We start from the raw sequence: 14,995 nt of genomic DNA on the forward strand, positions 1-14,995 counted from the left end.
CTTTTCTTAAAATTTCCATTGTGCCTTCTCGTTGTGTTGCGCAACGCGTGACGTGCGGTGTTGGCAGAATGCTATAGTAAATCACTGTTCCAAGGTGATGGCGCACAACCACGTAGCCGGGTCTCCTGAGATGTTTTCCTAGGCTGGGTATTATTTAAAGTGGTTTCTTTATTCTTGCGGCCTCTTCACTGCTTACCAAGCACAGCGCCGTGCGTTGTAGAGTGGCTGTACTTGGTACTGCAGCTTAGCCTTATTCAGTTATATAGGACTGAGCTGCAGAATAACCATTAACGGATGAACATATTAGAGGAAATGGGGCATTCCCTTTAACACACCTCACCAAACCCCAACTTCTCCAGTTTGGAAGCTTTTTGGGTCCTAGCTGGTCTCGAGCCAATTTTGCCCCTATGGACCACCACAGCAGCCATTGCGGGGATTGGCTGAACGATCCTTTCCTGTGTGTTGGGAGCGTGCAGGAAGTAGAGACCTAATACTAAATGGGCAATCCCTTTTTAAGATATTAAGTATTTGTAATATACTATTTTAGATTGTGAGCCCCATATAGGGATCACAATGTGCATTTTTTTCTCTCCTTTCAGTATGTCTTTGTAGGATGGGAGGAAATCCACGCAAATGGGGAGAACATACAAACCCTTTGCAGATGTTGTACCTGGCAGGATTCGAACCCAGGGCTCCAGTGCTGTAATACTATTGCCCCTTGTAATACACTATTTAGTAGCCATGATAAGATAAAGGGGTTCTCTGGGACTTACATATAGATACGCAATCGTGAGGATAGGTCTTCAATATGAGACTAATGGCGCCCGATACATATGACCCCCCCACAGGGGTCCACGTTCATGAGCGTCGTGCCCCTTCCTTGCACCGATGACATCACATTCATCAGTCACATAGTACAGGGGCAGCTCAGTCCTATTCTAGTCTAGGGGACTGAACTGCAATACCAAGCACAACCACTATGCAGCGACCTCTGAAGCGACAGGCTGAACAGTTGGTCTCCCTAGAAATCTACCTACCCCGCCCCCCACTCTATATCTATATATCTATATATATATATATATATATACTCCAGTATGCGAAATCGTCAGCGATCCATGATTGATCGTGAATAATTACTATGGAGCCGGGATAATCTCCTAGGTGAAGCCGCTGGCAATGATCAGTGTTCTTGCATGTGAGAGCAGCTAACTCTCCGGTAAGCGCTGCCTGCACGGCGGAGTCTGATCCTTGGAGTGTTTCGTCAATCAGATTCGTCGTCTCTATGGTTACCCGCAGCCTCATCTTCTCGTTGCTTAATTACAGGCTTGCGCTATATGTTTTGTACATCAACCTATACAACATGAATCCCGGTGCTCGCCTCTGTATCTGGCGTTAACTGCTAGTTCTCCAGCTGCGCTGTCACCACTCCTCCAGATTAACCTCCAACCTTTTTATAGCATTACACTGCGCCCGAATGTTTTTTTTTTTTTTTTTTTTTTGTTATTTTCTGCTCCATATTTTTTAGCTTCTTGCTTCTGTCATTTTTGAGTCCTATTGACCTTTCACTACAAATGAAAGGTATAATATGTACGATCCATATAACACTTCCTTAAAGGGGTTTTCCATGAGTTCCGTATCCTTAGGGAGAAGCTACAGGGAGTGCAGCGGTAACAATTGCCTACCAGGCCCTAAAGCTGCAGGACCCCAAAGGCGTCCCTACAACATAAGAAGACCCCAGTAGTATACACTCACCGGCCACTTTATTAGGTACACCATGCTAGTAACGGGTTGGACCCCCTTTTGCCTTCAGAACTGCCTCAATTCTTCGTGGCATAGATACAACAAGGTGCTGGAAGCATTCCTCAGAGATTTTGGTCCATATTGACATGATGGCATCACACAGTTGCCGCAGATTTGTCGGCTGCACATCCATGATGCGAATCTCCCGTTCCACCACATCCCAAAGATGCTCCTCTATTGGATTGAGATCTGGTGACTGTGGAGGCCATTGGAGTACAGTGAACTCATTGTCATGTTCAAGAAACCAGTTTGAGATGATTCCAGCTTTATGACATGGCATTGCATTATCCTGCTGAAAGTAGCCATCAGATGTTGGGTACATTGTGGCCATAAAGGGATGGACATGGTCAGCAACAATACTCAGGTAGGCTTTGGCGTTGCAACGATGCTCAATTGGTACCAAGGGGCCCAAAGAGTGCCAAGAAAATATTCCCCACACCATGACACCACCACCACCAGCCTGAACCGTTGATACAAGGCAGGATGGATCCATGCTTTCATGTTGTTGACGCCAAATTCTGACCCTACCATCCGAATGTCGCAGCAGGAATCGAGACTCATCAGACCAGGCAACGTTTTTCCAATCTTCAATTGTCCAATTTCGATGAGCTTGTGCAAATTGTAGCCTCAGTTTCCTGTTCTTAGCTGAAAGGAGTGGCACCCGGTGTGGTCTTCTGCTGCTGTAGCCCATCTGCCTCAAAGTTCGACATACTGTGCGTTCAGAGATGCTCTTCTGGCTACCTTGGTTGTAACGGGTGGCTATTTGAGTCACTGTTGCCTTTCTATCAGCTCGAACCAGTCTGGCCATTCTCCTCTGACCTCTGGCATCAACAACGCATTTCCGCCCACAGAACTGCCGCTCACTGGATGTTTTTTCTTTTTCGGACCATTCTCTGTAAACCCTAGAGATGGTTGTGCGTGAAAATCCCAGTAGATCTGCAGTTTCTGAAATACTCAGACCAGCCCTTCTGGCACCAACAACCATGCCACGTTCAAAGGCACTCAAATCACCTTTCTTCCCCATACTGATGCTCGGTTTGAACTGCAGGAGATTGTCTTGACCATGTCTACATGCCTAAATGCACTGAGTTGCCGCCATGTGATTGGCTGATTAGAAATTAAGTGTTAACGAGCAGTTGGACAGGTGTACCTAATAAAGTGGCCGGTGAGTGTAGATGGCACATTGTAAGTGGGGATCGCAGATCTTGCATTGGGGCTAAGGAGCTTCATATTATTCCTCTGTATGTTCCACTTATATACAAAATACATTTACTTAAAGGAAACCTGTCAAGGCAATTGAGGAGACCAAACCATCCTCAAGATTTTAGTAGAAAAATTAATCTCTGCTTAGGTTGATCACCTATGCTAAGAATAGGTTTGCAATTAGAAAAGTCTTAAAAAAAACACATTAGTTTGCTAACAGAGATTAGTTGCTATCTACTCACTGGTGGCTAACCCCATGCAATATACAGTGACAGTATAGCGGGTGAAGTTTCACTATGTCTCGGATACAATTACATATTGTTGCAAGACCCATGGCGACTCCAGGCGAGCTGTTGCAAAAACAGCCCGGGTACCAGCCGGATTTAACAACTCAAATGCAGCTCGGCTGAACTGAACTCGACAGTCGGCTTCAAGACACTTTTTTGTTTTGTGTTTCAAAAAATTTCTGACAACCCAATGCCTGGTTTGCAGAAGTCAATGAATCCATCATCGCAGCCAAAACTTACCAGACGCATTTTCATACAGTATGTGAATGTGAACCACCAGGGGGTTTCCCTTGGTATGTGGGTGCAGTTCACATTTATATGTGTTATCGGTGGGATAGATAGGAATGCTGGGGCTCCGTGGTGAACGTTTGCCATGGAGCACCTGACCGACTCCGAAGACCTCGACTGTCTTTTCAAACCCCAGAGTATAATAATCTGAGACCCGATCTGAGACTCCTCGGTGGTGTTGACCATCTTCAATGACATCCGGGACGTCACATAACCCGGGACGCAGTTCCCGGTCATGTGATGTCAGGGACATCACCGAAGTAGGCCTGAAACCTGTCTGGAGCCCGGAGAGGTAAGTAACAATGTTATGCTCCCTTACCTCTCCCAGGCCTCTGATCATTATCCTTGGGAAGGGGGGAGGGGGAAGGGGAAGTATCCTGAGTATAATAATGATGTTTGTGGGGCCCGTGGTGTCACTTACCGATCCAGGCCCCTGTCAGGATCGATAAGTAAGTAGGGCCCATTTCCATCTGGAGTAACTCCAGCCGGCGACGGCCTATTAAGGAAAACAAAACGTAGCGGCTGTCGCCGGGCCCCTAATGTCCCGGACTGTGTGGTAGCCGCTACCCCGGTAGTTACGCCCTTGTGTGTTATGCTATTTGTTCCCAGAGAGTAACCCCCATTGTCTTTGTGACAAGTGATGAGAGTAGTAGTCCTCAGTGCAGTGTATCAGATCTAATAGTATTCTAGTGCTGCAAAGTCTTCACCGTCTTAACTGCTGAAAATGCATCGTCCAAAGTAGTCTCCTAACCAAATGGCTCCTCATGAGCGCAGACCTCAGTAACATCTGCATAAATAAGGAATGAGCCCATTTCTTACATTCCTTCCGCCTCAGATACAAGTCCGGGTACTTAATGCTTTGCAAATTGTTTTCTAAGGAAACTGCAAAGAAACTTGTCTTCTCATCTATTATTGATCTCCTTGCGGGTTTGCTATGTAACACCTTATTCTCGTCGTACACTCCGTGGTACGTCCTCGGTTTAGGACACTCATTACACCGTAATTTGTTCTATAATTAGAATTATTATAGTTTATTACATGGGTAAGGCTGGGTCACATCTACGCCAAGTGTAGATCCATCTAAAATCGCTGGATGACGGTCCTTCAAGCCCAACTTTTTGGTCTGGTGATTTCATTTAAAAGGGATTGCAACCCGACGGACCCCATTATAGTCAATAGGCTCAGACTGTGTTGGTGCCGCTATTTTATTGGCCGTTTGGCCGCTGTTAGGAACATCTTCTGGGCTAGGACAATGGACCCCTGGCATTAGTGTGAACCGAGTGTAACCAATCAATTCCTGCATTGTCCTAAACTTAGTTTCATCTTAGGTTTAAGATGGTTTGGCCATGTTGGATTTCAACATGCCCAATCTTTTTTGTTATATATAGGGGGATAATCCACTGCCAGAGGTGGTTTGAGCTGAGGATTTATGGGGAAAGCGGAGGGTGATAAGAAATAGTGGGCAGCCGACAGCTATCTGAAGTATATGGCCGGCTTAAAGGGGTATTCCTGTGGCTGAGGTGGGAGTATACACAGTCCAGTACATTAATGTGACCACCTGTCAAAATCCAGAATAAACCCCTTTGGCAGAGCGGACCGCTGCGAGACGTGCAGGAAGAGAGGGGATGTTGTGATGATGTCACTGGGATGTTGAGCCATGCCGACTCCAGTGCCGTGGCCAGCTGTGCTAGGTTATGTGGTTGAGCATCCATGGCGCGAGCAACCCGATCGAGGTAGTCCCACAGCTTCTCAATTGGATTCAAGTCCGGGGAATTTTCTGGCCAAGGGAGTACGGTAAACTCATCCTGGTGCTCCTCGAACCACGCATGTACACTACGAGCTTTATGACACGTCGCATTGTCCTGCTGGTAGATGCCATCATCCTGAGGAAAAATAATTTTCATGTAGGGGTGAACATGGTCCGCAAGGATAGATGCATACTTGTCTTGATCCAAAGTGCCTTCCACAATGATGAGTGTACCCAGATGGCTGATGACACGTGCTTTCTGCGAATGGTTATTTAACATTGACGTCAAAAGTAGGCGGTGGTGACATTAATATGACTGGAGTGTGTATGTCTGACCTAGTAGGTGGGAGAATGAGCCAAACATGGCTGTTCTGCATTATTTCCTATCTATCTATCTATCTATCTATCTATCTATCTATCTATCCCAATATTAATATCAGCCGTTGCAATCTTTCCTGCGTTGATCATAAGATATCTCCTGAGAAGTGATCTCTACAGGACAGGAGTTGTCCGCCTCTTATTCATCTCAGGGTTCATTGTGAAAACTGCAGGTTTCCAGGGTCATTTTAAAACATAGATATCGACATAGAAAAGATTTTTTTTAACAATCTTAAAAAAATCTGTTTAACATGCAAACGTCCCATAGCCAGGTCAGGTTCTCATAACACAGGCCCTTTAAGGTTTATCAGGCATTTAGTACTGGAGACAAGTGTCAGACTATTGGAAATGGTTGTTATCGGCGGGCGGCGTTACATTGTGTTACATTCCTGCCGGTTATTGATTTATAGTTAGAAGCAAATACTTTAAAATGTCATTTCCTGAAGAGCAGGAAGTCTCGCACATGTATGTGCTGTGTGTACGGACACTTATATAGACGTCAGGCTGGTATAGGAAATGTCAGGTTAATGGAATATTCTGTGTAATGAAATTTAGCAACCGAGTGAATGCTGCAGAATAATGCGGAGGAACAACATTACTCATTGTCGTGACTTTTGTTGCTCTTCAGGTCTCTTAACCTTCTCTGCCATTTCCAGGTCTCGTTCTTCACACATTTGCATAGTGACCCTCGTGTAATCCTATTTTTGGGAATTCCCATATTGTATCTACGTTCAAGACTTTCCCACTTATGAGATGAGTCAATATTGGTCTTTGTTGACAGGTTCTTAAACCCTCAGAGCTTTCGAGAGGCAGATGTAGTATTGTACTAAGCTGGCTGCGTAATACATGGACCACCGTAGGGCCCTATGGTCATCCAAGTCCATGATAAAGGGACGGTGACGAAAGGTGTTGTCTTAGCAAGACTATGCTTTCTTTGAAGAGTCACTTCCAAGCTTTAAGTGATTGTAGGTACAGTTCATACTGATTCTTACTGTAAATGATGTGGGCACAGATAGTACTGCCTCCCTGGCTCTCCTTTTTAAAGATGTGGCCACCTTTCAGTCTTTCCCTAGAAATAGTGTTGGCACAGATAGTACTGCCTCTCTGGCTCTCCTTTTTAAAGATGTGGCCACCATTCAGTCTTTCCCTAGAAATAGTGTTGGCACAGATAGTGCTTCCTCATTGACTCTTCCTATAAGGTCCGTAGATATAGATACCATAATACCCAAGTCTTTTTGTAAAAAAAAAAAAAAAAAAAAAAAAAAAAAAAAAAAAAGATATAATGAAGTACTGCCTCCTTGTCTCACTTTTTAAAGGTTGTAGGCACAGATCAGACTTTCCCTTTAAGTAATGTGTTTGGAAACAGTGCTGTCTCCTTGATTCTTCCTTTAAATTATGTAGGTACAAATAATGTAGTACTGTCTCTCTTTAAAGGATGTAAGCACAGGTAGTGCTTGCTTCCCTAGTACACCCTTAGTATCCCTGACACAGATATAGTACTTCTTCCTTGACCCTTAATGTGAAGGATGTAGGTTCAGATAGTATCACCTCCCTGTCTCTTCTTCATGCGACACAGATACTACTGTTTCCCTGACTCTTCCTTGATGTAATTACAGGTAGTGCTAACGTCTCTGATTCTTCCTAAAAAAGAGATGCAGAGGCGAATACAGATAGTAGGGTCTCCTGCTCCTCCTTGTAACTGATGGCACAGATAGTGATGGCACAGATAGTACTTCCTCCCTGTCTTTGTGTGAGTCTTTCTCAGCTGCTCTCATGTATTAACCTAGCAATAAGCGGTTCCTGATAGAGAAGCCTCTGAGGAATTCTGACTATGGGGCTAAGACATTGAATAAGATTATAGGTCATCAGTAACTGAGGAATTAAATGGGTCTCAATTGTTCCTAAATGGAGGAATCCGACGACATCCTTTTTATATTTTTCATCTGATATCTTTTGTGACTGGCGTTGGACACAATCTTGTTATTCTTATGGTTCTTGAGGACTGAGCCTCCATCTTCTGCCCTCCCGGCCGCTCTTACAGGCCGATGGTTGTACAGACTGCCCCGGCCATTACTGTATGGGGGGATGAGAACAGTAGCCTTATGTTTCACACAATGGGGCGTATTTATCAAACCGCAGTCTGAAGTAACATGGCGGAAAATTTACATTCTGACCGCCGTCTGATGGATGCCGTATCACGGCTGTTGTGGAGGAAACTGCTTTTATTGCATTATTTTATTTTTTAATCTGTTTTTTAAAGGGGTCTCTGTTTGCCTTGAGGTACTTTAACCCCATATGGTCTTTGTCCCCTTGGGACTGGGGGTTTTGTTACAGAGAACAAGTATCAGACTGAGTTGTAGTAGTAAGTACCGGGATTGTATGTCTCCTCTCAGCATTGCCGCTTCCTCGTGACGCCATGATAGCCATTGGATTTGGTTACAGATGCTCATAGCGGTCAGTTCTGTTTTTCTGACCCCAGACGTTTCCATATTGATGTAGGTTTAAAAGTGTAAACTTATGCAATTTACGGTTCAGAAAGCAGAACAGGATGGCAAGAACGTTCTTGGTGTTTATATGCCCTTTCCAAAATGTTTAGTTTTATCACTTTGTAGTTATAGCGCCCCCTTAGTGTTTATGGCATACCCTGTTACTGCACCTCTTGTGCTTGGCACCGGCGCTGTCCTTCCAGTCAGCAAGCATTCAGTGGCAGTAGAGGCAAGTCCTGCAAGGGCAGTGACAGGGAACAGTCTGCGGCAACATGGTGGATGGAGACAGGATTAAGGGTGAGTTTAAAGGAGTTAGAAAACATGGCTGCCACCTTTCAGAAAATGCTCCACTTCCTCCTATTAGGGCTTATTCACACTGGGCAAGAGGGGGCGGATTTTGACGCCAAAGTCACTTCAGAATCCGCCCCCTCACAATAGAGGTCCGTGTAGACCGCTTGCTTCCTTTTTTCGCGAGTGGTATGTTCTGGCTCACGGAAAAAAGAAGCGAGCTGTCCTTTCTTCAGGCGGATTCCGCGGCTGATTCAGACCCAGCGTCCGTCTTACAACAGCACCCTCCGGACTAGGCCTATTCATTTGAGCCTACTCTGGAGTGGGAAGCCGTGACAGGCGCATTTTGATCCTATTCTGACCCGGCTTCCTGCATCAAAATCAGGACCAAAATACGCGGTCACTAGCCCTTAGGCTGGTCTTACACGACCGTAGTTTTGCACCGCAAATGGTCCGCAATTTTACGGTCCCATAATTTTCTGAGGCCTCTTACACGATCGTAGATTTTGTCAATGGTGTGGCATGCTGCAACCGTGGTCCGGGCAGTATACCGCATGTCCGTAATGGCCGTGCTTGCACGGCACGGAAGGTCCAATAGAAGTCTATGGGTGCGTGCATTTTTGCGGATATACACTGAACATACATCAGTGTATATCCGCAATTGCGGATATCAACATGTGTGTTTTGTTTTTTGCAGATCCGCATAATACTGATACACACGGAACGTTGCGGATGCACTTTGCGGATGTCTGCGGAATTAATTTTTAAAGTGAAATTTGTGTTGCGGATCCGTAAATTGCGGACCGCAAAAACCACTACGGTCGTGTAAGACCAGCTTTGGTTACATGGCCATGCTGCCGCTTGGTCCCATACCAATAAATAGGATCGAGCCTGATGATGATATAACCAATGGAGAGAGAATTGGACTTTCTGAAAGAGATCTGACTTCTTTTCTTATCCCTTTAAGGAGGGATCACCATGACGTGTGCCCACCCATAAGACCATGCTACAACTATGGCACCCATGAACTTGGGACAAAAACCTACGTTATCTAGGCTTAGGATACCCTAATTCCTCCTCCTTCTGGCACTCACTTAAAGGTACAGTACGTCATCCAGAGTATCTGATGGTATATTGCCAGTGTAGCGTGTCCCTGACTGATTTCTGGGAGTCGTTCCCTTCATTCAATATAGCGAGCTGTGGGGGTCTTAGTGCTCAGACCCCACAATCAACAATCCTAGCACTAGTTTGTCACCGTAATACCTTTATATCATTGGGTATTCACTGGTAGGATGCGTCACATTCTTGAGACTTTTCTACAGAAATCCTAAGAAAATTCAGAAGGAATCTCCTACGCACAGTTTGCGATCTGTATTACGTAATTTACAAGGAACTGGAAGTAAAGACGTGACATCCCGATTTTCTCAATGAGTGCTTGCAAGTCGTTGCGAGCTACAAGTACCAGCTTGCCCTCTCCCCCCAATTGTAGCATCTGAAGGCAGAGGCGTGCTGGCTATGGTCGTCCGCTTACCTCTGGATGAGACGCTCTTCTAAGCCATGGCTGGTATTAGTATAGCCTGGTAATTAGATAACGTCTAATAATCATTTCCTTTCTGTAAGTAATTCTCTGCCTGGCACCGACTTGACCCACACGTTGTGCAAGCGGCCTGCGGATTGCTACACGCGTGTTACTAAGTGCTGGGTGCACACAGTGGCATCCTACAGAGGCTCACATAGTCACAGGTAGCCCCATATTATCAAGGCAGGGCTGAAAGCTACTGAACTAATGATACCCTAAAATTCAGGCGTGACCGCAGGTGGCCCCGGGATTTCAACTTATCCTACAGGTAGGTTCACACCCAACATTGGACACAGTTAAAACTGCATGGGAAAAAAAACTGAATGCAATTTTGAAACTGTGGTTTCTGAATTGTACTGGCCAGATGCATTTACCAGGTTTCACCTCTAAAATTAAGAAACAGCATGGAGTTTTCACACGTCATTTTGATGCAGTGTGTGAATGCAGCCTTAAAGGCTGCACGCAATTTTTTTTTCTGCCTATCACATAGCAATAGCCTTAAAGGTTATTCTTCTCCTACCTTTAGATGTCTTCTCCGCGCCGCCATTCGGTAGAATTCCAGAGTTTCTTCAGTATGCAAATGAGTTCTCTCGCAGCACTGGGGGCGGTCCCCAGCACTCAAACAGCACTGGGGGTGTCCCCAATGCTGCGAGAGAAGTCTCCAGCGCCGCCTCCATCTTCATCAGGAACGGGGTCTTATTCCGGCGCTGGGGGTCAAACTTCTAGGACTCGGGCAGAGCCGACGGCGCATGCCCACGAGCCACAAGAAAATAGCCGCTTACTGTGTAAGCCCCCAGTGCTTCACCAGAATGGAAATCTCTGCCAGCTGGGAACTGATAACTCTTACCAAAACTGGCACGGGGTATAATGACTGTCAGACCGAGGTGCGGAATTCCTTTAATACATAGTATTAGTGTAGATCCCAATCTCGGCTTATATAGATGTATCTGATCACATATTACATGGCTTATTTTGTATGAGTCCAGAGTTGCTGCCTGTATAAGACATAAGTAATCCTCATGTGATGCCACAGGCGGCATCAATAACAATATTCCCATTATATCCCTACATCCACTATGGCTGATGTCTGTCTATCTATTAGGTTAACATTGCTGATTTTTCACGCTTTCTGTAACCTCACACGCTCTTGTTTTTCCACATAGTGTCCATATCACAGATAAACATGATATAAAAAGATTTTCCCATTACCAGTATACCAGCTCTATTCTTGTTTTCTTACCAATACCAGACTGTTCTGTAATGTGTATGAAGAGACTGTAGTGTTGGGGCGAGCACTGCTGCCTCTGTAATGTATACCAAGCACAGCGCCATACATTGTATAGTGGTTGTCCTTGGTATTGAATGGGGATGAGCTGTGCACAGGCCACATGATGAAAGAGAACGGACCCCATCAGTGAGATTTGGGGTCCCATGTTCTCCTATTTACAGGATCAGCAGTCATGCAAGTTCTCCATTTCAATGGTCACAGACTACCAAGCATTTAAAGGGATCCTATCATTGGATACCCTTTTTTCTGACTAACTTGTAGGAATAGCCTTAAGAAATGCTATTCTTCTCCTACCATTACGTCTTCTCTGCGCCGCCGTTCGGTAGAAATCCCAGTTTTCGCCGGTATGCAAATGAATTCTCTCACAGCACTGGGGGCGGGACCCAGTGCTCAAACAGCACTGGGGGTGTCCCCAATGCTGCGAAAAAACGCTCAAGCAACGCCTCCATCTTTGTCTAGAACGCCTTCTCTCTGTGTCTTCTTCCGTCCTGGGTTTCAATCTTCTAGGCCTCGGGCAGAACCGACTGCGCGTGCCTGGCCACAAGAAAATGGGTGCTTGCACCAGCTTACTGAGTATGCGGCCATTTTTCTTGTGGCCGCGGGCATGCGAAGTCAGCTCTGCCCGAGGCCTAGAAGATTGAAACCCAGGATGCAAGAAGACGCACAGAGAGGCCGTTCCAGAAGAAGATGGAGGCGGCGCTGGAGATTTCTCTCGCAGCATTGGGGACCGCCCCCAGTGCTGCGAGAGAACGCATTTGCATAGCGAAGAAAACTGGGATTGCTACCAAACGGCGGCACAGAGAAGACCTCTAAAGGTAGGAGACAAATAGCCTTTCTTAAGGCTATTCCGATGTGTTAGTCAGAAAAAAGGGTATCCAATGCTAGCATCCCTTTAAACGGGCGGTTCACAGCACCCTTGTATGGTAGAGGTCCCGGACAGTAGTGGATCCTCCAGTGATCAGACTCTCATCCATTATTCTTGGTTAGGAGATGAGTATTTTTCATAAGACGAATCCTTTACCACTTGCACCAATTCCAGCTCTTCCCATCCTCCAGTAGTTGCCACTAGTGTGAACAAACCTGTACATTTCCAGGAGTAATAAGAGAGGAACCACTCAAAGCTACTGAATCATTTCTTAGGATTTACAAGTATTTACTAAAAGCAGACCGTTCCTCTTTAACTAGATGACTTTGTTTTGTGTGCCGTGACCTCATTCAGGACGGACCTGTTTGACGTTATAGAGCAGGCGGTCGCCCGGTCCGAGCAGCGGCGCTCTCTATAGTCAGGACGTGTTTGTGACGTACAGGCGACATTGAGCAGCACAGAATGGAGTCTGAATGGTAAAGCAATCTCTTTAATCGAGGTTTTCCAGCGATGAGCCTAAGCCGGTGTGTCCGGGCCCTTTGTAGACATATGTTGGTGTCTCTTTGTGACTCTCTGTAGATGAGTAGTTTTACTGTATGAGTGTTCATGTGATCAGCGCACAATTTATGGCGAGATTAGAGTCCATTTAATCCTTCTCATCCGCTGATTTAATGGATGCGTTCGCCGCTACCGCTATGTCACTTATTCTGCAATAACAAATCTCTACTACTTTTCTTTTGTATGGGTAAAATATTAATTCATTTTAATATTTCCCGTTTAATATCTCATCTGCTATAGTTATTCTTTGGTATATTAAAGGAGAGGTCCACCTTCACCAAATATCTTATCTCCAGTGCATCCAAATGAGACATGAAGCCAATTTGCAAATAGTTTTGTAGTTTTGGGTTTACAGCTTCTAAATAGAGCTATGCATTTATATGGTAACAGACTACAAAGTGCATTGTAGTCACACGATCTGTCTCGTGCTTCTTTTTAACGTACGCCGCCCCCCTAGAAGTTCTATAAGTGACAACCAAGGATTAAAGGATTGGCATCCATGGACAGGTCTGTCCTAACCAGTGTGAGCCTTGTTCGCATCCCTTTCATGGAGATATGGGTTGGGTTCAGCATCTTTGGGCATTCCCGCTGCAGTGACACTACAACTCCCAGCCTGCTCCATTCACTTCTATGGCAGTTCCCAGAAGAGAAGAGCAAGTGTGCATGCTGGGAGTTGTAGTCCTGCAACCGCTAGAGTGCCGAAGGTTGCCTGCCCCTGCAATGGAGGTACATCCGACCACAGCAGCACTTTATTGGTAGTACATCATTTTATTAGTAAGCCATGTATACAAGCATATAGAATCCATACAGTGCACCCCTGGGTATATGTACATGTATGTGTACGACTATAGGGCCTCTTACGTTCTGGAAGGCTTGGCAGTTCCATACATTACACGGACAACTCTTTGTTTTATAAGGACACCATGTAATGCTTCATTTCACCTGCGGGAGTGCTGCAGGAGACTTGAGCACTTATTGCCAGACTCTTTAGGTGGTTGAGTAACCCAGCAGGAGGGCACCCTGTGATCAATAGGATATATATATTAGAGCGTAGACTGAGCCTACTCTGTACAGTGCTACAGAACATGTCAGCGCCATGTATGCTACGTGACAGTCTCTGATGGGACTTGTAGTCCTAACCCGGAGCCACAGGTAGCCTGCGGCAGCATTACAGAGCTGGTTTGGCATGTCTATGCCATCCAGCCCCATAAATGCTTCCCCGTGGATATGTGCATTGAAGAAATCTCTCCGGCGTCTTTCTAATTTTAGCAGGAATGTGAAAAAGGGGCAGCTTGCAGTCAGCTGAGCGCCTGCTCATGATTGTATGGGGAGCCTCACTATTTGGGATGCATAATAGAGCCTTCGTTTCGTCATCTATAAGCTGCGCCGCCGAATGCTCTGGAGAGGGAAGGAAGGCTCTGTATCCTGCCAGCCCCGGCTACCTACATGTTGCAGGAGACATGTCCATAAGCACAGGGCTCTGCCGTCCTCCTCCTCCTCCTCCTCAGCAGACGAGAGCAGTCCATGCAGCGACATATGCGTGTGTGAGACCCTGCAGCCCTAGGAGGAAACAGGAATGAATAATCTGCTCCGCCGCCCTCTCCATTCTTTTGGTACCTTCCACAGATTTCAGTGTAGATGTATTTTTAGCTTGCTGTCGCCGGCATCCATATGACAACATAATTCAGTCTTTTTACACCAATAAGCAGCTTTTTTTTTATTATTTTTTTTCTTACTATGCTTTATTTCCTGCCCAGCTGCAGTTTCCAAAGGAGATCACAGCTCTGGTAAGATGCACAGAAGCCATGTCTCTCTATGGAATGTTTAATATGTCTGACATCCTCACTGGTTAACCCTGGAACCGGTTACATGTCTGTGCCTTGTAGCTGTGGATGTGCATGTACTGTCTTGTATGTATTTATTGCATTTAATGCTATTTTATTTCTTTTTTGTGCATTGTATATGCTGCAGGAGGAGGCGATCAGCCTCGCCCTCCGTTCACTAGTTTCTGCCGTGTTTACGGTTGCACACGTTCGCTTTATAACCTGCAAGCAGGCTGGGCTCGCCTGCAGTAAGCGTGTCATGGGCTGAGCAGGAACTGCTGTAATAAGATACCACACCTGTACTATATAAATACCTAAGGACGACAAATCCATTTTTTTCTTCCCCCTCTCGCTGCATCGGCAGGCACTGCAGTCACCTTTTTTTTTTTTTTTTTTTGTTAATCG

General features: G+C 45.6%; 1 protein-coding gene across 7 annotated transcripts in view; it reads left to right on the forward strand.

Annotated features, from left to right (window-relative positions):
• Positions 1-14,995, forward strand: part of ARHGAP21 (Rho GTPase activating protein 21) — a 117,449-nt gene that overhangs the window by 64,089 nt on the left and 38,365 nt on the right. For 5 of the 7 annotated variants that reach the window (XM_075271680.1, XM_075271677.1, XM_075271676.1 and 2 more), the window contains one exon: positions 14,525-14,554. The exons of the other annotated variants lie outside the window; for them this stretch is intronic. In XM_075271680.1, coding sequence (XP_075127781.1) covers positions 14,525-14,554 — 30 coding nt within the window. The remainder of the gene's footprint in view (positions 1-14,524; positions 14,555-14,995) is intronic. 7 annotated transcript variants of the gene reach the window in all.

This window comes from Leptodactylus fuscus, chromosome 4, assembly GCF_031893055.1.
Source record: "Leptodactylus fuscus isolate aLepFus1 chromosome 4, aLepFus1.hap2, whole genome shotgun sequence".
Lineage (NCBI taxonomy): Eukaryota > Metazoa > Chordata > Amphibia > Anura > Leptodactylidae > Leptodactylus > Leptodactylus fuscus.